We start from the raw sequence: 21,904 nt of genomic DNA on the forward strand, positions 1-21,904 counted from the left end.
TAGTTCCAGCACTTGGGAGGCAGAGGCAGGTAGATCTCTGCGAGTTCAAGGCCATCCTGGTAGCCTGATCAACAAAGCAAGTTGTAGGACAGCCATGGCTATTACACAGAGAAATCTTGTCTTGAAAATCAGTGTGTGTGTGTGTGTGTGTGTGTGTGTGTGTGTGTGTGTGTGTTATGGTTAAATGCTGGGGGAGCCTTGGTAGTCCTTAGTTTTATGAGTCTAGGCTCCTTCCCTCAGGTTTTGGGGTTCTCCTCTCAGTTTCTGTATCTTGTTAGTCGATATCTCTGTCATTTTGCTTTTAGAAAGCCACACTAGAGACCAAAAGTTCTGTTGTGGCTTCTATGGCTTCCCCACATCACAGAATTCTTCCCTGCCCTCGGGTGTTTAGACACTACTCAAGGAATTCCTTTTCTGTTTAATCTTGTTAATAATTCACCCCAGAAGTACTTCCTACTTCACACAATTTAGTCATAAATTGCTACAGGTTTTTTTTTTTTTAAACTGGTTTAGGTTTTTAATTGGTTCAATAACAGGAATGCCAAAGTCTCTTGATTCCTCTGCTTGAGACAAGGTGAAAAACAGAACTCCTAAATCTAGCAGCTTGTTTTTACACTCATGAGGTGTTTTTATTATTTTTAAAATACGGTCTCTCTACGTAGCCCAGGCTAGCCCCAAATTTGTTATACACTTGGCTCTGCCTCCTGAGAGATGGGATTACAAGTGAGAGCCTTGGTTTAGAGAATTTTAGTCAGTAGTAAGCATGAGGCAGCGCTCTGTTTAACCTCTTTACTTGTAAATAAAATTACTTTCCCCACTGTTTGGCCCTGACGCTTTCCTTAATTTTTGTTTGTTTTGTTCTGGCTCTGTACCTCCAAGCTCTGCCAATGGCAGCTTGGCATCCATGCGAAGCGGCCCTCCCTCAGTTACTCACTCCACAGGTCTACTTCCCCGCCCCGCCCCTCCCTGCTTCAACCTGCAGCGGATCCCAATCCTCTTTCCTCCCTGCCGCCACCCTGTGACACGCCTTTTTCTTTTCTGCTCGTGGTCCAACGACAAACTCAACCCGGCTCCACCCACTTTTCGCTTCATCCCCGCCCTGAAACATTTTTTTTTTCCCCCTTGCCGCTGCGCTTCGCGTGACTACTTTTGACCTCCTTGCTAACCGTAGGACAGTCAGCCGCCGCTTCCGTCGCGGTAGTCATCACCTTTACTGTGCGCCGGAAGGAGGCTCTTAGAGCGCTTTTGGAATTATGGCGGCGGTGGATATCCGAGGTAGTTAATGTTATGCTCCCTTGACCCGATTGTGGTTTACTGGGGGTTTATGGGTTGCCGAAGCACGTCACACTCTTTTGTGAGGTCTCTCAAGTTCTTCTGAGTGGCTCCTGGACAGCCTAAGGCTCTAATTTAACGAAAAGGGGTCGGGCTTTTCCGTGTTCTGACGAGTCTCTTTGAAAGGGTAGAAGCGGAAAAATTAGAAACAGTTTGGAGTTTTCTCTCGCAGTGCTGGGCGTTATATCGGGGCGAAGGGATGGTTTTTCGGAAGAGAGGAGTGGGATGAAATAAGGACTGATCTCACTGACGGAAATCCCTCCGTCTTCATATTACTGTTTTAATTTTTAGTCTATAATACCTTTCACTTATTCATTCAGTGATTATCTTCGGCAGGCTGAGCAGTAGAGGTATTTTCATTGAGTAAAAATAAATAAATAAATGCGGACGCAACTCTTAATTGCTTCTTGGTCAAGTAGCATGTTTGGTTTGTTCGTGTATATTTCATTTTTCCTCTTGACGATTTCATACGTGTATATAATGTATTGCTTATTACTCAGATTTGCTAGTGTAATTGTAATGTTTCTGGTGTTTAGAGGAATGGCAGAGAAGCTGGAGGGAGGAAATGTGGAAGTGAGAAGATCTGGGAAGATAAATGAGACAATTGTAGTCTAGGGTACGGTTCATTTCCTCTAAGACAAGAAAGCCACTGCAGAGTTTTGATCGTCAGGGATGGCATGTTTTGATTGTGTTTGTGTGTGTTTATGCATTTATTTATTAGATCATTTTAGCTGCTGAGAATAGTGTAAAAGACAAGGGTAGAATTAAAAACAACAACAACAAAACGAAAACCAAACCAAACCAGGACTTTTCTGGAATGGACAGAAATTTGAGGTAACTTGGAAGGGTGATAACAGCATTAGTGAGAAGGTTAAATCTGCTTGAGTTTTGGTGTATTCTATTTATGAAGTGATCACAACTCACCTTGAAGTGGGGCGAATAATTTGTTTTTCAGACTTTTCATTTCAGTTTTTGTAGATGAATGTTCTTGGATATAGGAGGCTGTTTAAATTGATTAAGATCTGTGAATAATAGAGTAAGTCATACTTGCCTTGACTTTCAGTCATGAATTGGAAGTATTTAGTGATTGTTATGCCCATCCCTGATGAATAAAAACTCGAAATTTAATGGGAGCACATTATCTGTGTTTCTGGGTATGGTATAAAAATTAGTAATATTAAATTTTCCATGAGAACAGAGGAAATGCCACCATTACTACTCTAACAGTTATTGAGTTACAGTGTGCCAAGCATTTTACATAATATTATATGTATAATTATAGATCTTACCTACCTACCAATAGTTAGTTAATGGGCATGATATGATTATGCCTGGTAATGATAGAAAGATAAAACATTTCTAAGGAAAAAGTTAGTATCCTAAAGCAGCTAAAAGAAATGTACATTTTATGGTAAATAAAATTCTTAGTAGGAGTAGGAAATTTAAAATCATAGTTGTGGTTTTCCCTGTGTTACTTTTCATTAGTAAAGATGTCGTTTTCTAAGAATGTTATTTCCTGGTTTTGTATATTGTGACTTAATTCTCATATATTTATGGATATGTGTACACACACACACACACACACACACACACACACACACGCATATATGAATGGTTGGTATAGATTATTTTTGTTAATAAACTTCATTTGTTTCTTCTTTCAAAACACACAAAACATGATTTTTTTTTTTTTTTTTTGGATTTAGGTTTTTCGAGACAGGCTCCCTTTCTGTGTAGCCCTGGCTGTCCTGGAACTCACTCTGTAGACCAGGCTGGCCTCGAACTCAGAAATCTGCCTCTGTCTCCCAAGTACTGGGATTAAAGGCGTGTGCTACCACTGCCCAGCAAAACATGATTTTTTAAAAACATTTTTTACATGTAACAACTTTTTTTCATTTGATTCGTTTTTCATGGGATTGCTTGTCACCTTGACCTAGCTGGGACTTCTTCAGAAATGGTAAAAGTAGCTGTATAGAAGAGCTGAAGTTTTTCATCCAGCATTATATGTTAGGATATTGATTACTTAACTGTAATGATGTTTAGTATGCACTGATTTGAAACATCATCATAGCCAGTGCTCAATTAAACTCATCATAGGAAACTAATTCACCGTATCTTTTAAGACAGGATCACATGTAGTCCAAGCTGGCCTCAATCTTTTTATCCTCCTGTCCCAGCCTTCCAGAATACTATGACCTGTAGATCTTCATCACTGTTCCTGGATCTACCATATCTTTTTAAAATTTGAGGTTTAATTCTCCTCAGAATCTGAAGCAGTATGGCTGTAATAAGTGTGTTTTACCATCCGCCCCTTAACTTTTACAGCACTACATTACAACTTCTCATCTGTAATGAAAGGCTCCCTAATAGTCCCAGCCCACCAGTGGAAGGACCTGTAAAGTGGTTGTAGCTATGTTTGAATTTAATTTAATTTTATTTTATTTTATTTTATTTTATTTTATTTTATTTTTTGGTTTTTTGGATTTGGGTTTTTTGTGACAAGGTTTCTCTGTATAGCCCTGGCTGTCCTGGAACTCACTCTGTAGACCAGGCTGGCCTCGAACTCAGAAATCCACCTGCCTCTGCCTCCCAGAGTGCTGGGATTACAGGCGTGCGCCACCACAGCCCAGCTTTGAAATTTTTTTGAGTCAGTTTTTAACAGAAGAAGTCAGGATTTCTAGGATTTTTTTTTTTTTTTTTTTTTTTTGAGACAGGGTTTTCTCTGTAGCCCTAGCTGTCCTAGAACTTGCTTTGTAGACCAGTCTGGCCTGGAATTCAGTGATTCATCTACCTCTGTATCCCAGTGCTGGGACTAAAGGTGTGCACCACCACCACCTATCTCTTTTTATACCTTTGTAAATGAATTTTGTATGCTAGGAAATATTTGATTTTTAAATTTAATTTAATTTTTTTACTTATTCATTTTATATCTCACTCACTACCCCCTCCACCAACACCCCTTCCCCCATTCTCTGCCACTTCTCTAAGAAGGTAGGGGCCACCCTGAGTATCTCCCTGGACGTAGTTTATACTTCTTTTCTTCATGGTGAGTCTTTCTTCTTTAACACAGTGCAAAATCCACCACTTGCCCCAGGAAAAATAATTTCCATTTCCCCTTTAAAGTATTTTGTTTCCCCCCTTTGTGCCTTTAAATTTATCCCTAACTTTACTTTCTTTTTCATATCTGACTTCTATTAGACTGTCAGAGTACATAGGGCAGAATAAGTCATTCTTTAATTCAGAGCACATAATAGGTATTTGTTAAATTAGATTATCTTTTCTAATTCTTTTATTTTTTCTTATAGATAATCTGCTGGGAATCTCTTGGGTTGACAGCTCTTGGATCCCCATTTTGAACAGTGGTAGTGTCCTGGATTACTTTTCAGAAAGAAGCAATCCTTTTTATGACAGGACATGTAATAATGAAGTGGTCAAAATGCAGAGGCTGACATTAGAGCACTTGAAGTAAGTTGTTTTAGAGATTTTGCAATGAATAGTCATTTTGGCTTGTGCATGGTGCCTGGTAACAGGCACAGTAGAACCTTTGGAAGGAAAACAAAGTTTTAGGCTGAGGAGATAACTTGGTGGGTAAAAGTTCCTGTGCACATGCTTGATAATCTGATGGTGAGAGGAGAGAATTCGCTCTCGAAAGTTGTGTTCTCGGAGACTTGGTGGGGATACATGTAGCCTCAACCCTACACAAAGAATTATAGGCAGCTGAGTATAGCTGGATTGGGAAGAGGTCTCCCAGCAAAGCATAAAGTAGCTGGTTGTCTAGTGCCAAACAGTCAGCCCTGAAAACACACACACAAGTAACGTCATATAAAAGTGTATAATATGTAGTATATATAAGTATATAATATACTATAATACATATATATAGGTATATGATATGTATAAATAGAAGTACATATAAGTACGTAATAACTGTTGATGAAAAGGGGGCTGTGAATTGAAGGAGAGTGGGAAGGTGTAGGTGGGAGACTTGGAGGAAAGGGAAGGAGAAGTGTTTTCATTAAATTGCAGTCTCAAAAATAAACAACAAAAGATTGTCCTCTGACCCTACACACACATACACACACATGTAAACATATATCATTTAAAATAATAAAACATTTTGTTTGGGTTTGTACAAATTTGACATACATTTGTAACTTGAATTTCTTCACAATGTCTGTCTAAGGTAGGACTGAAGCTGCTGCTCAATAAATAAGTTAATCACTGGGACCGTTTTCAATTATGATTATTCTCTCTTTAAATCTAATATTATTAATATAGTCTACTGTACCATAAGCCCTTCTTTGACAAATGAAAAATTTTTATCCAAACATGAACAGGATCCTTTAGATAGAGGATGTTCCATTTGCACAAGTTTCTGAAATAAATCATGTAAATATTGGGCATGGGGAAGGGTTTATAAAGTTTAGTTCCTCTTTCTCTCAGGCCTGTGGAGCAGCCAAGATAGGCCATGGTCTCCGTACTGCCCAGAAGCTCCGCAGTCACTGACAGGACCATAAGTGGCATGATACACAGTACAAGAAAGCCCACTTGGGCACAGCCCTGAAGGCCAATCCGTTTGGGAGTGCCTCTCATGCAAAGGGAAAAAGAAGGTCATGCTGTAGGTGATGTTCCTGGAGTCTGCTTTAAGGTTGTTAAAGGAGCCAGCGTGTCTCTTTTGGCTCTCTACAAAGGCAAAAAGGAAAGACCAAGATCATAAAATGTGATAATGGAAACTAATAATTTTCATATTCTGAAAAAAAAGTTCCTATGTTTTAAATAGCTTTTACTATGAGGTAAATGTAGCCAATAAAGGTAACTTACTGTAGTTTTAAATATAATCTTAATGAAACTAAATCTATAAATATAGATTTAATTATAATCTCATGAAACTAAATTTATGTGGTTTTATATTGTTTTAAGGCCACATTTTAATTTGTATATCACCTGTATAGGAAAATGGGTAGTTTTATTTGATTGCTAACTTTAAATATTGATCATTAGCAATTTTAGCCGTCCTTTTACAATACTGTTACAATTTATCTGGTAATTTAAGTGTCCTACAGAGAGTTTGGAATCATTTGAGATCTCTGTATGTTTCTTGCAGTCAGATGGTTGGAATTGAATACATCCTTCTACATGCTCAAGAGCCCATTCTTTTCATCATACGAAAGCAACAGCGGCAGTCCCCTGCTCAAGGTAAAATGTACAAAACACCATAATTTATTTACTTTCTGACCTGTGCTTTATTTTGTTTTTAAATAAGGGATTTATTTTTGGTATACCATTTTGCAAATGACTTATATATTATATTTTTGTTTGTTTTTGTTTTTCATTTGCATTGAGTTCTGTGTATGTAGGTCCTATAAACTACATACATGTCTAATACCTGTTAGGAGTGTATTCACCAGGCTCAGCATCCATTGTGCTCATGACCAGAATTCATTAAGGCTACCCAGGAAGGATATATGCAAAAAGACATTGTAGGAATCTACATCTTCTGAGCATACAGACCAAGTATGCGTTCTGTTCAGCTCTTCAGCATAGGATAAAACTATGCATACACAGACACATACACGGACACAGACACACACGCACAAAACCATATTTATTTATTTCTCTCCAGAAAGTCATTTGAAACTCTCAGCCTGAGATTTGCTTTTTGTTTTTTTGTCTTTGTTTTGTTTTGTTTTTGTTTGTTTGTTTGTTTGTTTGTTTTTTAAAGCACTGGTCATATAGGCATGGCATTTTCTGCCCACTAGATTCGCATATTCCCAGTAGCAAATTGGGCATCCACCATATTCTTTTTTTTTTTTTAACATTTACTATTTATTATTATGGGTAATTTTTACAAAGAAAACACATTGGAGCTGCTCCACTGGAGTACAGTATTGTCCTCTTGATCGAGTATAGTCAGACACGACCATCAGTTGCTGGGAAACAGAGATTACTTTGGCCCTGTACTCACATTTTTTTTTTTTTTTAATGTGAGTACATCCACCATATTCTTATTTTACATTGGCTGGGCAGGCAGGTATAGCTACACTGAAGAAGTATATCAAAAACTCTTGTAGCACTAGAGCACAGTTGTTGAGTCCTTGGACCCTGAGTCTCTTGAGAACCTCAGTCTCTGAGTTGATAACTTTATAAAATACATGACCTATATAGTTTTATTAAATTCATAGAGGATAGACTAAATATCCTCAAATGGCACATCCAATCAGTAAAACCTTCGTTTATTACCAAATGAATATTAACATAAGAAACAATAATAAGGAATATATGAATCCAGATCTGGTTTTGAATGAGAGAGCTACAGCTTATATTTTAGTGAACACCAGCCTTGAAAACACCTTGAGATCAAGCCAAGACTTTGCAGTCTCACTGAAGAGATGATTCAAAGTAGAAACGCTGGATGGTATTGCCAAGATACATCTCCCAAGTATATGGTCTACATCAAGATACTTGGGGGCATCTTTTAGCCTGGTTTGGTATCAGAGAATAACTTGTCAAAGAAGTTACAGTTTAGAATCCAAATCTTGTTTCAGAATGAAAGGTTTAGAGTCTCTACAGAGAAAAAAGAACCTTAGGTAATAAGCAGGGTCACTTGGGAATATTCAGGATATAGAAATGGCATGAGATGGCTTCGGGCTCAGGCCTGGGACTCAGAGGTAACTATAGTGTTCCAGATATCATCACTCTAGTTGGCTGACAGCGATACACAGCATACACAGAACACTGAAGTGTGCCATGTGTACCTACACATGTACCTAGTAGAACCTCATTTTAACAAGATTAAGGTGCATATTGAGCTGATTAAACTTGATTGAGATGTGCCTGTGGTTTGAAAAGCACTGCAAGAGGTTAAGACTTGAGGAACTCTTCAGGCTATATAGACAGAATGGCAGAGAAGTACTCAAGTGTTAGGTACTCAAGTGTTAACAACTCTAGGTAACACTATAAATGAACAGTGTGGCTGGTTTCCTATATTGCTTGCTTATAAAGAGAGAAATTGCCAGATCTTCCCTTAAAGTTGCATTCAGGGAAGTGTCAAAGTTTGATTGTTCGCCTTTTGAAAAATGATCTTTTTAGCAGTTTGTGTTCAAGGTGTGCTCATAAGCATTATTTTCCTTGCTTCTTTAGTTATTCCACTGGCTGATTACTATATCATCGCTGGAGTCATCTATCAGGCACCAGACTTGGGATCAGTTATAAACTCCAGAGTGGTATGTGTCTTCGCCTGCCTGCCTGCTTTCTTTCCCTCCCTCCCTCCCTTCTGTCTTTGACATAGAAGCCTTGGACTCACCACGTGTCAGAAGCTGGCCTTGAACCCCTGATCCTCCTGCTTCCATCTTCTCAGTGCTGAGATGGCAGATGCATGCTAGCATACATAGCTTTTTTTCACATTTTTACATTTTTCATCTTTGAACATTAAAGCAGGCTTCTAATTGAGATCCCCTGTTCTGAGAATCAAGTAGAAGGTCTTCCACTTTGTGTCAGCTGGTATAAAATGCGGACTGTTGGAGGGTTGTGAGCATTGTTTCTGTTGATCAAGTCAGTGCTAATATATTGAGACTGCCTGAAGAGCTATAGTCTACATTAGTAACTTGCATAAAACACTTAGAAAAAGAACTGCACCTGTACTATCTTGTTGTCCATTTTATTCCCTAAATAATACATTGTAATAGCTATTTATATAGTATTTATATTATGTTATGTTTTGCCTTATATGTAATCTAGAGATGATTTAAAAATTAATAGAATTTATAGGTTACACTGAAATGCTAATTATTTTATATAAGGCATGCGAATATGAAACTAATCCATTGCAGATACTGAAGGGTGACTACAACTGTCAAATGGTAATCTAGATTCTGAAAACAGGAAATTATGGTATTTGCATAGGTAATATTTTGTATTTGCTGAGGTCACTTTAGTTGACCTCATGAGAGGTTTTGAATGTGTTGGTTTTTGTTTTGTTTTACAAGCTTACTGCAGTGCATGGAATTCAGTCAGCTTTTGATGAAGCTATGTCATACTGTCGATACCATCCTTCCAAAGGGTATTGGTGGCACTTTAAAGATCACGAAGAGCAAGGTAAGTAGAGTGCCCAGGCCCTCCCAAAACAGTGTGGTTCTGTGAGGATGAAGCTCAAGGGCTTGTGACATTACCCGGCCATCTTTCCCCTCTCCCTCCCTCTCTTTCCTCTCCTCTCTCCCATCCGCCCTGTGTGTGTGTGTGTGTGTGTGTGTGTGTGTGCGCGCGCGCGCGCGCGCGCGCGCACGCCACAGCACATTTGTGGATGTCAGAGGATAACTGCAGTTGATTCTTCCATCTACCTTAAATGTGTGTTCTGGAGATTGAGCTCAGGTATCGAGGCTTGCATAGCCAGTATCTTTGTCCACTGTACCAGGTCACTTTCTGATTCTCTGATATTACCACCTGTCATGATACTGGGTCCTTTAGTTTCCATGGCTGGTAATCTATGGCTGTTCTTTTAGTTTTACCAAAAACCTATCTCCAGAAATGTGTCTATATCAGTGTATTTTCTTTTTGGAGAATAATGAAGTGTGGGAAAGATGGCCTTTATGTAGAATTCAGAGCCATTCAGTGGCCTTTCAGATATGATTATTTGATTCTTACTATTGAGTGCAGGCAATGGTTTAATGTAGGAAAGTGGGGGCTGGAGAGATGCCTCAGAGGTTAAGAACACTGACTGCTCTTCCAGAGGTCCTGAGTTCAATTCCAGCAACCACATGGTGGCTCACAACCATCTGTAATGGGATCTGATGGCTTCTTCTGGTGTGTCTGAAGACAGCTACAGTGTACTCATAAAAATAAAATAAATCTTTGAAAAAGAAAAAAAAAAAGAAAAAGGGAAGTGGGCCTTAGCGGAGTGATGCTGACCAGGGCAGTTACTCCACCTTGTGATGCCTGTCCTCCTGAGCAAATCACATATGTGAGCAACTTCAGAATTTCTTTTTTTGTGGTCCTTTAAAATCTTTCCTTCATGATCTGTTTTGCAATTTTCCCCCTTGATAGAGTGGTTAACTTTTTTCTCAGAATGAGAATGAGTAAATCAATGTGCTTTAGAAAATGTCTCTAGTGGAGCTCAGGCTGGCCTTGATCCCACAATGCCCTGCCCTCATCCTCCCATGTGCTAAATGAACAGAGAAATGCAACACCATTCCTGGCTAATTGCAGACTTTAGAGTTTGTGTGGTCCAGGCAGGTTAATCTGATCTTGCTATATGGCCAAGGATGACCTTGATCTCCTGATTCTCTTGCCTGGTTTAATTACTGTCTTTATAATTGAAAATAATGACTAGTTTGCAAAACCTGTCTTTTCTATGTGTGCTTAGTAGATTCTGTGGAAAAGGACCATTGAATTGTACTTAAAATACTCAAAAATAATTTCAAGCCAATAATACGGATTGATTTAGGTAATTATGAGAAATGTTAGTCTAAGAACTGTTTGTTTATCAGTGCTACACACTGAAATTGAACTATCAGCTTTTGAAATGTTTGCAAAGGAGAGCTAGGAACTTCTTTTATGCATTTACTATGTTTTATTTGAAGAGTTGTCCTAATAAAGTTAACATTAAAAATAATGATTTGAGTATGTCCAGGCTGTTGATTTGCATTTTCTATTTTAATAGATAAAGTCAAACCTAAAGCCAAAAGGAAAGAAGAACCAAGCTCTATTTTTCAAAGACAGCGTGTGGATGCTTTACTCATAGACCTCAGACAAAAATTTCCACCCAGATTTGTTCAGGTAACAAGAATGTGTTGTGAATTTTCATTTGAAATTTTTTAACACATTTTTAATTGGAAAGAATTTTAGGTATGACTTAAAAATACTACTTTTCCTTATTAGCTAAAAATCTACTTTTGAATGAGAAAAGAGGTTCTTAAAAGACTTAGTGGAGGTAATGAATACAGGAAATGGATTCAGCATTGTTTGATGCCCATATGGAATCTGTGTGAACATTGAAGTCTGTGTTAGGATAACATTCTTATCATAAGGTTGCTGAGAGCATACTAGGTTATTAGAAACCTAGACTATGAAGCTCATGCTTTCTACTCTGCCTGCTGCATTCCAAACCTGATACTTAAGTTATGTAGGTTCTTAAGTGGCTAATGGGTTAAGACTTTACCAAAAGGAATAGAAAGAGGTAGAGGGCGTGGCCTGCTCAAGAAAGGAAGCAGAGGTAGAAATAGCAGTCTCTTGTAACAATTCTATTCTAAGTTCCCTTTAGGCATCCAATGAATAATAAAGGACACAAAATTGTTTGCTTATGGACCATCAAAGTACTTGCAATTCACTAATGTTATTACCGAGGTGGCTCAGGTAGGAGTGGTAGGGGTGGAAAATCTCCACTACAAAATAAAGAACCTTCATTTCAACAAAAGAAAAAGAAATTAACAAGTAAATAAAATGATACACACAGACTGAATAAACCTGCAGGTGGCAGCATGAATCTTCCCAAGACTTCTGAAGCCAAGCTGGATGGGGAAAGATTACAATCTGAATTGAAAACTGAAGGTTACTTTGTTTAAACTTTGGTATCAGAAGAAAGGGTAAAAGAAAACTATTCAGTTTCCTGTAATTACAAGAGACCATCTTGTCAGAGTTTGCCTTGCTTCAAGGTAATAATGCTAATACAAAAGTTGATAAGGCAATCAGGATTAAAGAAAGCATCCCAGCGAGTAGGCAAATAGACGGGGCCATATTCCTGGAAAAAAAAAACAAAAACAAGGGCTGGCTCCACGTTGTATATGGCTTTGCATAAATGACAGCTGTGCAAAGATAAACCACTACCTTAGAACTTGGGAGGTACTAGTCACAATTTTTGCAAGCCAGCGTATCATTTTGTGGGGATGCTAGAGAGTCATCAAATAAAAGAGTTGAATTTAAAATAATAAAAAATAAAAAGCGTTACAGGTTTGTAATGCCACCTGGTGGTTTAGGAGGAGACCAGCAGCAGCGGTCGACCTACCTGCCATTCTGCCAACATAGGCTTTCCAAGTGAGTCTGGTGAGAGATGGAGCGTGTGGCCACATTAGTGTTCTGGTTAGTGTGGTCATTTTAACCCTTTACAGACACGTGCACTCTCATAGGCATGTTTATTATTGTTAAGAGAGATCTGAGGATTTTTAAAGTACTTTTAAGCTAATTTTTTTTTTAACACCATTAAATGACATTAGAACAGGCCTCTCCCCTGTCTGACTGTAAAATAGCAAGGGATGTTACTATAATGGTCATGTGGTAGTGAAGAAAGCATGTGACACAGGTTGGAACATAGCCTCAGAAAGCCAGCGTAGAGAAATGTCATGAACTGTTCCTGGAGGGGTGAGCAAGGGGAAAGGAGTTAGAGCTGTGTGCTTGGGAACTGCTCTGGGCTGTTTGAGATGAGCTTGGTCAGCCGTTCAGTGGGTATACCATCTCTGCTGTGTAGACCAAGAGAATAACGTCTAGCTCTGTGCTGTCTGGCACTTTAACCACTAGACATGTGACTCTTGAGCATGGTGAATGTAGCTCATTCAGGTTGAGTTGTGACCTAAGTGTACCATACATACTCGATCTTAACATTTGCACAGGGGTTGAAGTGATGCTCCCTTGTTAAAGACTCACTGCTGCTCTTTCACATTACCCAAGTTTGGTTCCCAGTGCTCATAACTGCCTACAGCTCCAGTTCCAGGGGTTCAGATGCTATCATGTGGCCTCCATGAGTACCCACCCACATGTGTGGTTTGAACATGTACACATATACATAAATAAAAGTAAATCTTAAAACAAAAACATTAATTAAGGCGAGAGAGATGACTTACCAGTTAAGAGCACTGGTTGCTCTAACAAAGCGCCTGGGATTGATTCCTAGCAACCACGTGGGAGCTCACAAACATTCAGTACCCTCTTCTGGCTTCTGCAAGTAGCATACATGCATGTGGTGCACAGACATACATGTAAACAAAACATACACATAAATTTAAGAAAAAAAACCTTATACCAAAAAAGTAAGATGATTTTTAAAATATTAATTATAAGTTTTTTTTTATGAAATATTTGCTGGGCGGTGGTGGCGCACGCCTTTAATCCCAGCACTTGGGAGGCAGAGGTAGGCAGATTTCTGAGTTCAAGGCCAGCCTGGTCTACAGAGTTGGTTCCAGGATAACCAGGGCTATACAGAGAAACCCTGTCTTAAAAAAAAAAAAAAAAAAAAAAAAAAAAAAAAAAAAGATTTATTTACTGTGTATGATTCTATCTGCTTATATGTCTGTGTACTGCATGTATGCATGATGCCCTTGGAGGGCAGAAAAGGACATTGGATGTCTTGGAACAGACCATTGTAAGCTACTGTGTGGGGGCTGGGAATGAAACCAGGTGGCTCAGAGCTGCTGAGCCATCTAGTGAGAGGGGCTAACTGTAGAAGCTTAAAGACAGCCTAAACTTTTTTTTTAAGGTCTATTTTATGTGAGTACACTGTTGCTGTCTTCAGACACACCCATTCATTCGGATCCCATTACAGATCATAGTGAGCCACCATGTGGCTGAAAGCTTTACCTTTTAGAAAGTTATGACAATTAAAAAGCTAGAGTAGAGGGAATCATTTAAGCAGAGCCCATGACTCCAGTGCTCATCTTTTGTATCGTCTACCTTCCCTCCCCATTGTGTGATCAAGCCGACTCTACCCTTCATGTCATTGTGAGGGTTTTCTTTGAAAGGTAGCAACACACACATTTGGGTTTTAAACCCAGTGTTTGTTTTTAGCTGTTCAAGGGCCAAAAGTGAAATAGTGAAGAGATTACATGTAGCTCTGTAATAGATGCAGGAAAAGATGACTTTTCTGGAGCTGCCAGGATTTTTCCTTCTCAGGCTTAGAGAAGCAAATGCTACCCAGAGTTCCCTAGCCAGTTGGAGCTCAGGGGATACTCCTGCTTATACATGGTATTGAACAGTTGGGCTTCTGTGCCTAAGTATGTTTCTTCTCTAGTGATGCACAGGAGAATATTTAAGAAGTCTTCTTGTATCTTTAAAGCCTCTTCCATGTTTTACTTCTTGTTACTGCTGGATATTACATAGATACTACTGTGAGAATGGGGAGTTATGTCTTTATGTTTGTTTGTTTGTTTGTTTGTTTGTTTTTTGGTTTGTTTTTTTGAGACAGGGTTTCTCTGTGTAGCCCTGGCTGTCCTGGAACTCACTCTGTAGACCAGACTGGCCTCGAACTCAATCCGCCTGCCTCTGCCTCCCAAGTGCTGGGATTACAGGTGTGCGCCACCACTGCCCGGCTTGAGTTATGTCTTTATGAAGAAGTTCTTTTGAGTGGCTTTGGTTTTCAGCTGGAAACTGCTGGGATACTGTAGGATGTGACTCCAGGCGGGTTTCCCTTGACCTGTGTGATTCAGCTTGACTAAAGGCATTCCTGCTCTGTTTGCACATCTCCCAGCACATTCTGCGGTTGGTCAGCAGTGTCCACTGGGAAAGACTAGTCAGTGTGGGATGGTTCGGAAGGTGGCCGTTCAGGTACTGGTTCAGAGCTGCAAGTACAAAAATCTCAAAATTTTCATTCCTTTCAATTTTACTCTGTATGTTTCTTCTTCTATTAAATATTTGCTCCTCCAATCTTAGATATATTTAAGTCTTGATATGTTCATGATATGCAGCTGTGTTGTGGGTTGTCTGTAACCACCCTCATATTTGGTAATTTGTTATAAAGATTTGTATGTAGTTGTTTTATCCATAGAGATTTATTTCTGTGGGATATAGTAACATATAGCCAAATGCTGGAGAGACAACTCAATGGTTAAGAGCAGTAGCTGTTCTCACAGAGTCCCCAGGTTGGATTCCTAGTACCCACATGGCAGCTTGCAGCTGTCTGTAACTCTAGTTTCACGGACTCCAATGACCTCTTTTGGCCTCTGTAGGTCATATAGAGTATGTATGCATATACATACAGTGTATGTATACATATGTATACATATACATACCTAGTATAGACATATATACAGGCAAAACACTCCTATACATAAAAACCAAAAGACTGTGTAGTCAGACTGTATGGGGAAAAAACAATAGAACTGGAGGAGTCTGTGGTTTGTATACAGTACAGGTTTCTTTGTCCTTTTCTCTTTCTTATACAGGCTAGAGAGTATACATTTTTACCTCAACAATAAAAACAGCAATATGTGAATATTTCTGCCTTGGAAACTTGTTAGAAACTCAGAACCAGGTTTTTTTATTTTATCATATATTGATGCCTCTCTCACATACTTAAGAAAGGCCCGGAGTCCCTGAAGGAACGCAGATCTTTGGCATAAACCATATTATTTGTGCAGCATAGAGACAGTGAACCAGTGTTCTCAGGTCCAGAATGGTGGGAACCCCCATAATTCAAGTTCGTATATACCAGCCAAGGGCCAGCCTTGGAAATAGGCCCTTTTATTGTTTTTAATGTTTTTCAGTGTTGGGGGTTAAACTCATGGCCTTGGAGGAGGTATATCTTCAACAACCCCCTTTTATTCCATAAATAAATAAATAAATAAACAAATAAATAAATAACATGATAACATTAACTTATTGTAACTTACTGGTGGGGTGGTTCTCTGGGAACAGGACATATGGATGTTACAGGGTAACTTATAGTTATAGGCCCTCTTTTTCTCTTTTCTTCTTTCCTCTCTTTTCTTTTTTCTCTCCTCTCTCCTCGCCCCCCCCCCCCCTCTCTCTTTTGGTAACAGGGTCTCACTAAGTTGCCTGAGCTGGCCTTGAAGCTCAAGTAGCATAAGTAGGTTATGAGAACATGTGCTCCTCCTTCCTCAGCCTTGTGAGTATCTGGGATCACAGCTCCTCATCACCACAACCACTGCAAGAAGCTTTTCTAAGGGGGGCAATGTCAGGCCTACCATGGTTAACGTTCTCTGCATGGTGAATAATAAGTCCTGTTTGGTCTGGTTAAGTGTAAATGTTCACAGTCCTTGCAGTTCGAGGATGCAAGTTGATAGTTGACAATATGAATGTGGAGCAGGTGATTCCAGAGAAATGTGTGGTCTCTTATAAAGCGGGTATGTAAGAAGGCTTGAGGGGATCATCTCTGTTCAGAAAGACATTTAGAAAACACATGACAGTGGGGAGAAAGGTGGCTCTGTGCTTAAGAGCCACTGGCTGCTTTTACAGAGGACCTTGGTTCAATCCCCACACTCACCCTGTGGTTCAGAACAGTCTGTAACTCTAGTTCCAGGGGATATGAGCCCCTCTGTTGGCTCTGTTGGGCAGCATGCATGCGTGTTGTAACAGACATACAAGCCAACAAAACACTGCACATAAAAAATTGAATAAAATTTTTATGTGTACATAAAAAAGTTTAAATAAATATGTAATTGTAGTGCAAGGTAAAGAGATTACCTTTTCTTCTGAGATAACAGATGTGCATGGATACTTGTATGTTTGTTTACAGACGTCTGTCAAGGTAGGTCAGAAAGTATGGTGGATGTGGTATTAGTGCCCGTTTTGTCAGTGTGTCTTACTTTAGCATGCAGTGTCACTGTTGAGAGTAAGAAGTTGGCTGTGAGCCTCAAGAGAGAAGAAGGTGTTTTGGAGGATTTAATATGAGTACTAGGACAGAAAAATAAAGTCTATCAAATAAACAAGGACCATGCGCGTCAACTTGTAGTTTCTGGGAATCAAACTCAGGTAGGTGGGGGCCGGTAGCCAGGCTTTGGTGGCAAGTGCCTTTATCTGCTGGTCTAACTTCCAGCCCCTGAAGTTTTATTTTTAATACTATACCTCTTATCATTTTTTTAAAATTAATTTTTAATTGTTTATGGTGTGTCTGTGTATATGTGTGTGCATGCGAATGCAGTGCTCTCCTCAGGGGCCAAAAGCGGGCGCCTGATCCTGGAGCTGGTGGTCCAGGGGGTTGTAAGCTGCCCAGTGTGGGTGTCCCAAACCAAATTCATCTTCTGCAAGAGCAGTACATGGTCCTAATCCACTGAACCAGCTGGGCTGAAGAGGTGGTGCAGCAAGTAAGAGCAAGTACAAGCAGCACTTGCTGCTTTTTAGAGGATCTGGGTTTTGTTTCCAGCTCACAGCCTTCTGGAACTCTAGTTTCAAGGGATTTGACTTCTTCTGGTTTCCATGGGCACCAGGCATGCACATGGTACACAGCCGTACATGCAGACAAAATACCCATACAGATAAAAATAAATCTTTAGGCGGAAAACATTTTATTTTCTTAGTTCCCGTTCCTGCTATATTTAAAATCAAAGGGGTTATCTATGGAACTTGCTGAGCAGGCCAGGCTGGCCTCAAAAGTCACAGAGGCCTCTGCCTCTGCCTCCCAAGTGCTATGATTAAACCAATCCTGGGGTCATTCTCCTTTCTTATAGTTCATATCCTCTAAGCAGGTAAGTATCAGAAGGTTTGGACACTCAGTTATTTCTTCTCTTTAGATTCTATGTGGCTACTTTTATTGTCGCCTGTGTATGTGTAGGGGGTGACACAGGTTTTTAGATAAACAGTGTTTTTATGGCTGACTTCTGGTTTTAGATTCATATCTTTCTGAAATGAAGTGTAAGAAGTAGAAACTGAGAAACTTTTATGGTGCTTGAAAGGTAATTGTCATTTATAATGCAGTTGCATACGTGTGCTATTTAAGACTATTAAGCCCAGAAGAAACTTTATTAACTTGACTTTTCCCTCTTCTCCCCATTTCCTGTTTTTCAAATCCTAGCAAAAGTCTGGAGAAAAGCCTGTCCCAGGTACGCTTCATCTGCTGTTCTTATTAAACTTAAGTAAGATCAAGCAGCTGGTGTAATATCCTGACAGCAATGGCACGAGATGAGATGAGCTGCGGCCATTTCGTCCTGTTAGGCGGTCTCAGTATAGTTTGTCACTCCTAACCTTTGACTTCTGTAGAATTGCAAGCAGCTAGTGGTTTTATGGTAGTGATAAAAGCATTTATAGGTGGAGTTTGGGTGGAGAGTCTGGGAAGAACAAGGAAGCCAAAGTGACATGATGTTAGGTGCCACCACTGTGAACAGGTGTTGGTTGAGCTGCCTGTGATGTTGCCAGTTTTCGTGACTTGTCCACACATGAAGTCTTGTTTTAGTACAAGCATGTGTTTGCCTAGCATTATAAATTTCCTTGATTTTTTTTTTTTAGGTTTATAAGTGAATTTTAAAATATGTTTGCCTGGGGAAACAACTTCATTAGCAATTAAAAATGAATTTGAAAGAATAAACCTTTAATGTTAACCAGTGTTTAAAATTGTCTTTCTTCTACCTTCATTTGTCATGACAAAATACCTTCTTTTGACATCTAGTGGATCAGGCAAAGAAAGAGGCAGAGCCTCTGCCAGAAACTGTAAAATCCGAGGAGAAGGAGAGCTCGAAGACCGTTCAGCAGACTGTGAGCACTAAAGGTCCCCCTGAGAAACGAATGAGACTTCAGTGAGTGCTGGACAGAAAGAAGCTGGCCAGCTCCTTGTCAGTCACTATACCTCAGCCCGTCAGAGGCTCCCGAGCCTGGAAACACTATCGCAGCCCACCATTGTACGGAATGCACTTGTTCTTTACAAAAGGACATTCTCCCTACCATGCTTTCTATGTGAATATTTCTTAAGTATCTTTTGTAATCTTTCCTCTACTGGACTTGGGCAGTGCACCTAACTCACAGATATGCCAGTGTATATCTTTAAAACAATAAAGTTATTTGTATATATTATTCATCATGCCTTTTCCTTGTCTCTGAGAAATGTTAATGGAATAACTAAGCATGTCTTGTACTATTTTGCTATTCCTCTATATTACAATAATGCATTTATTGAATAATTGAAAGGTAAAGGAAAATTCACTTGTTCATATAATTATCATGCTATAGATTCTTGTCTTGTTAGTCTATTGTGAGCACTTGTCAGTGTTTGCATGTGTGGAATATAATTCCTGAGATCTTTAGCTCAGGTTCTTAACTACTTTCTGAGCTATTTTGGAATTTTCTCCATTTGCTATATTTTAGACAGGGCTATATTGACTGTGTTTGTATATAGTGCCATGTGCATGGTCCATAGGGTTGAGTCACTTCAGTCTCCGCATCCTCATATTATCAGAGTGTTTTTCTCCAATGGTGTTGACTCAAATTCATCATATAAGTGTACAATGAGAAATACTGTATTGTATGTTGGTGTATGCATGTGTGCACATTTGTGTACATAAGTGCGCCCATGTGGTCTTCTCTATCGCTCTTCGTCATTCCCTTGAGGTAAGGTCTCTTGCTGAACTGGAAGCTTGCTGGCTGTTTTGGCTAGACTGGCTGACCCTCAGCTCCGGGAACTACCCCTCTCCCACAGTGCTGGTGTTACAGGCATGCATGTCCAGCTTACCTGATTTAAGTGCATTCTGGGGCTTTGAACTCAGGCCTTCATGCTTGCTAAGCAAGTACTCTTATTCACAGAGCTATCCTTCTAGCCCTTTTAAGTTATATTAGGAGATTTTGTAAAGAATTCTTGTTATTCCATAAACATGTAGCCATTAGTGAGCCTCAAATGGTAGTTCTTACATGTGTTGCTGGGATAGTAACCTAAGTGATATTGTAATTCTGTTCTTTTGTTTTGTTTTTCTTTTTTTAATTTATTGATATATTTATTTACATTTCAAATGATTTCCCCTTTTCTGGACCCCCACTCCCCGAAAGTCCCATCAGTCCCCTTCCCTCCCCCTGTTTTCCCACCCATTCCTTCCCACTTCCCTGTTCTGATTTTGCCCTATACTGCTTCACTGAGTCTTTCCAGAACAAGGGGCCACTCCTCCGTTCTTCTTGTACCTCTTTTGATGTGTGGATTATGTTTTGGGTATTCCAGTTTTCTAGGTTAATATCCACTTATTAGTGAGTGCATACCATGATTCATTTTTTGAGTCTGGGTTACCTCACTTAGTATGATGTTCTCCAGCTCCATCCATTTGCCTAAGAATTTCATGAATTGTTTCTAATGGCTGAATAGTACTCCATTGTGTAGATATACCACATTTTTTGCATCCACTCTTCTGTTGAGGGATACCTGGGTTCTTTCCAACTTCTGGCAATTATAAATAGGGCTGCTATGAACATAGTGGAACATGTATCCTTATTACATGCTGGGGAATCTTTTGGGTATATATATGCCCAGGAGTGGTATAGCAGGATCTTCTGGAAGTGAGGTGCCCAGTTTTCGGAGGAATTGCCAGACTGATTTCCAGAGTGGTTGTACCAATTTGCAACCCCACCAGCAGTGGAGGAGTGTTCTTCTTTCTCCACATCCTGGCCAACACCTGCTGTCTCCTGAATTTTTAATCCTAGCCATTCTGACTGGTGTAAGGTGAAATCTCAGGGTTGTTTTGATTTGCATTTCCCTAATGACTAATGAAGTTGAGCATTTTTTAAGATGTTTCTCCGCCATCCGAAGTTCTTCAGGTGAGAATTCTTTGTTTAACTCTGTACCCCATTTAGGCAGAGGCAGGTGGATTTCTGAGTTCAAGGCCAGCCTGGTCTACAGAGTGAGTTCCAGGACAGCCAGGGTTATACAGAGGAAAAAAAAAAAAACCTGTCTCGGAAAAAAACAAAACAAAACAAAAACAAAACTAAATTCTGTTCTTTTTTAGTTGGCTTTCTGCTATAAGTAGCCTCTTCATCTCTATGCTGTTTGTATCATTGGGGAGTTCTTGGAGCCCATATTTACATTGCTGTTGAAGTCAGTTTAGCCACTGGCAGCCAATATCTGAAATGTTTTTCTGCGTACTCATTCTTTGCTGTTTAGCACAGTAAGATGTTTATTTTAGATTTATCCTGACCCTGAGAACAGCCATCTCTCTAAGTGTATGTGTGTGTGTATGTACATATATATATATATATATATATATATATATATATATATATATATATATATATATACTCTCTGTATGTGTGTGTGTGTGTGTGTGTGTGTGTATATAAATGTTCCATTTTGAAAATAACATTTGGAAACCATGATGTTTGTTTATTGCTATTGGGGTGTCACTGCTTTTGGGTCTCAATTGACAGGTGACATACATGACACATACACATATATGAAACACTTTATGCACATTTCCACATATATCTGTCTATTCAGTGTAGATTAAAAGCTCTCATCAAGCTGGGTGGTGATGGCCCACACCTTTAATCCTAGCACTTGGGAGGCAGAGGCAGGCGGATTTCTGAGTTCGAGGCTGGCCTGGTCTACAGAGTGAGTTCCCGGACAGCCAGGACTATACAGAGAAATGTGTCTCAAAACAAAACAAACAAGCAAAAAAAAAAATCCCCCCCCCCAAAAAAAACCAAAACAAAACCAAAATAAAAGCTCCCATCAGTTCATACTGATAGCTCTCAGTTTTAGTACCTGCCTCAAGCAGTACTTTGTTCTCTTTCCATATTGGTTGGTTGGGTTTTGTTTTGTTTTTTGGTTTTTGGTTTTTTTTTTGGGGGGGGGGGGTTAGCTTTTGGTTTTGGTTTTGAAACAATGCCTCATGTATCACATACTGGCTTCAAACTAGGTCAAGGTGACACTGAGGCTAAAACAAGTCCA

The 21,904-nt window shown here is 39.5% G+C and overlaps 1 protein-coding gene and 1 pseudogene across 2 annotated transcripts; both read left to right on the forward strand.

The window, feature by feature from the left end:
* Window positions 1–1,196: 1,196 nt before the first annotated feature.
* Window positions 1,197–19,053, forward strand: Med6 (mediator complex subunit 6). Of its 2 annotated transcripts, XM_052185532.1 has the most exons (8): window positions 1,197–1,275; window positions 4,638–4,797; window positions 6,437–6,528; window positions 8,473–8,555; window positions 9,318–9,426; window positions 10,988–11,103; window positions 18,062–18,089; window positions 18,653–19,053. In XM_052185532.1, the coding sequence occupies exons 1-8, from the start codon at window positions 1,254–1,256 to the stop codon at window positions 18,781–18,783; spliced, it is 741 nt and encodes a 246-aa protein (XP_052041492.1). In that variant the 5' UTR covers window positions 1,197–1,253; the 3' UTR covers window positions 18,784–19,053. The 2 variants fall into 2 exon arrangements, with proteins under 2 accessions (XP_052041492.1, XP_052041493.1); XM_052185533.1 differs by lacking the exon at window positions 10,988–11,103.
* LOC127687728 (40S ribosomal protein S23-like) lies at window positions 4,939–6,112 on the forward strand (annotated as a pseudogene).
* Window positions 19,054–21,904: the final 2,851 nt, after the last annotated feature.

Source organism: Apodemus sylvaticus, chromosome 6, assembly GCF_947179515.1.
Source record: "Apodemus sylvaticus chromosome 6, mApoSyl1.1, whole genome shotgun sequence".
Taxonomy (NCBI): Eukaryota; Metazoa; Chordata; class Mammalia; order Rodentia; family Muridae; genus Apodemus; species Apodemus sylvaticus.

Coding starts and splice junctions, on each gene's coding strand:
- Med6 (XM_052185532.1), top strand. CDS start 1,254: ATGGCGGCGGTGGATATCCGAG. Junction 4,798..6,436: donor CTGACATTAGAGCACTTGAA/GTAAGTTGTTTT, acceptor TGTTTCTTGCAG/TCAGATGGTTGGAATTGAAT. Junction 11,104..18,061: donor TTCCACCCAGATTTGTTCAG/GTAACAAGAATG, acceptor TTCAAATCCTAG/CAAAAGTCTGGAGAAAAGCC.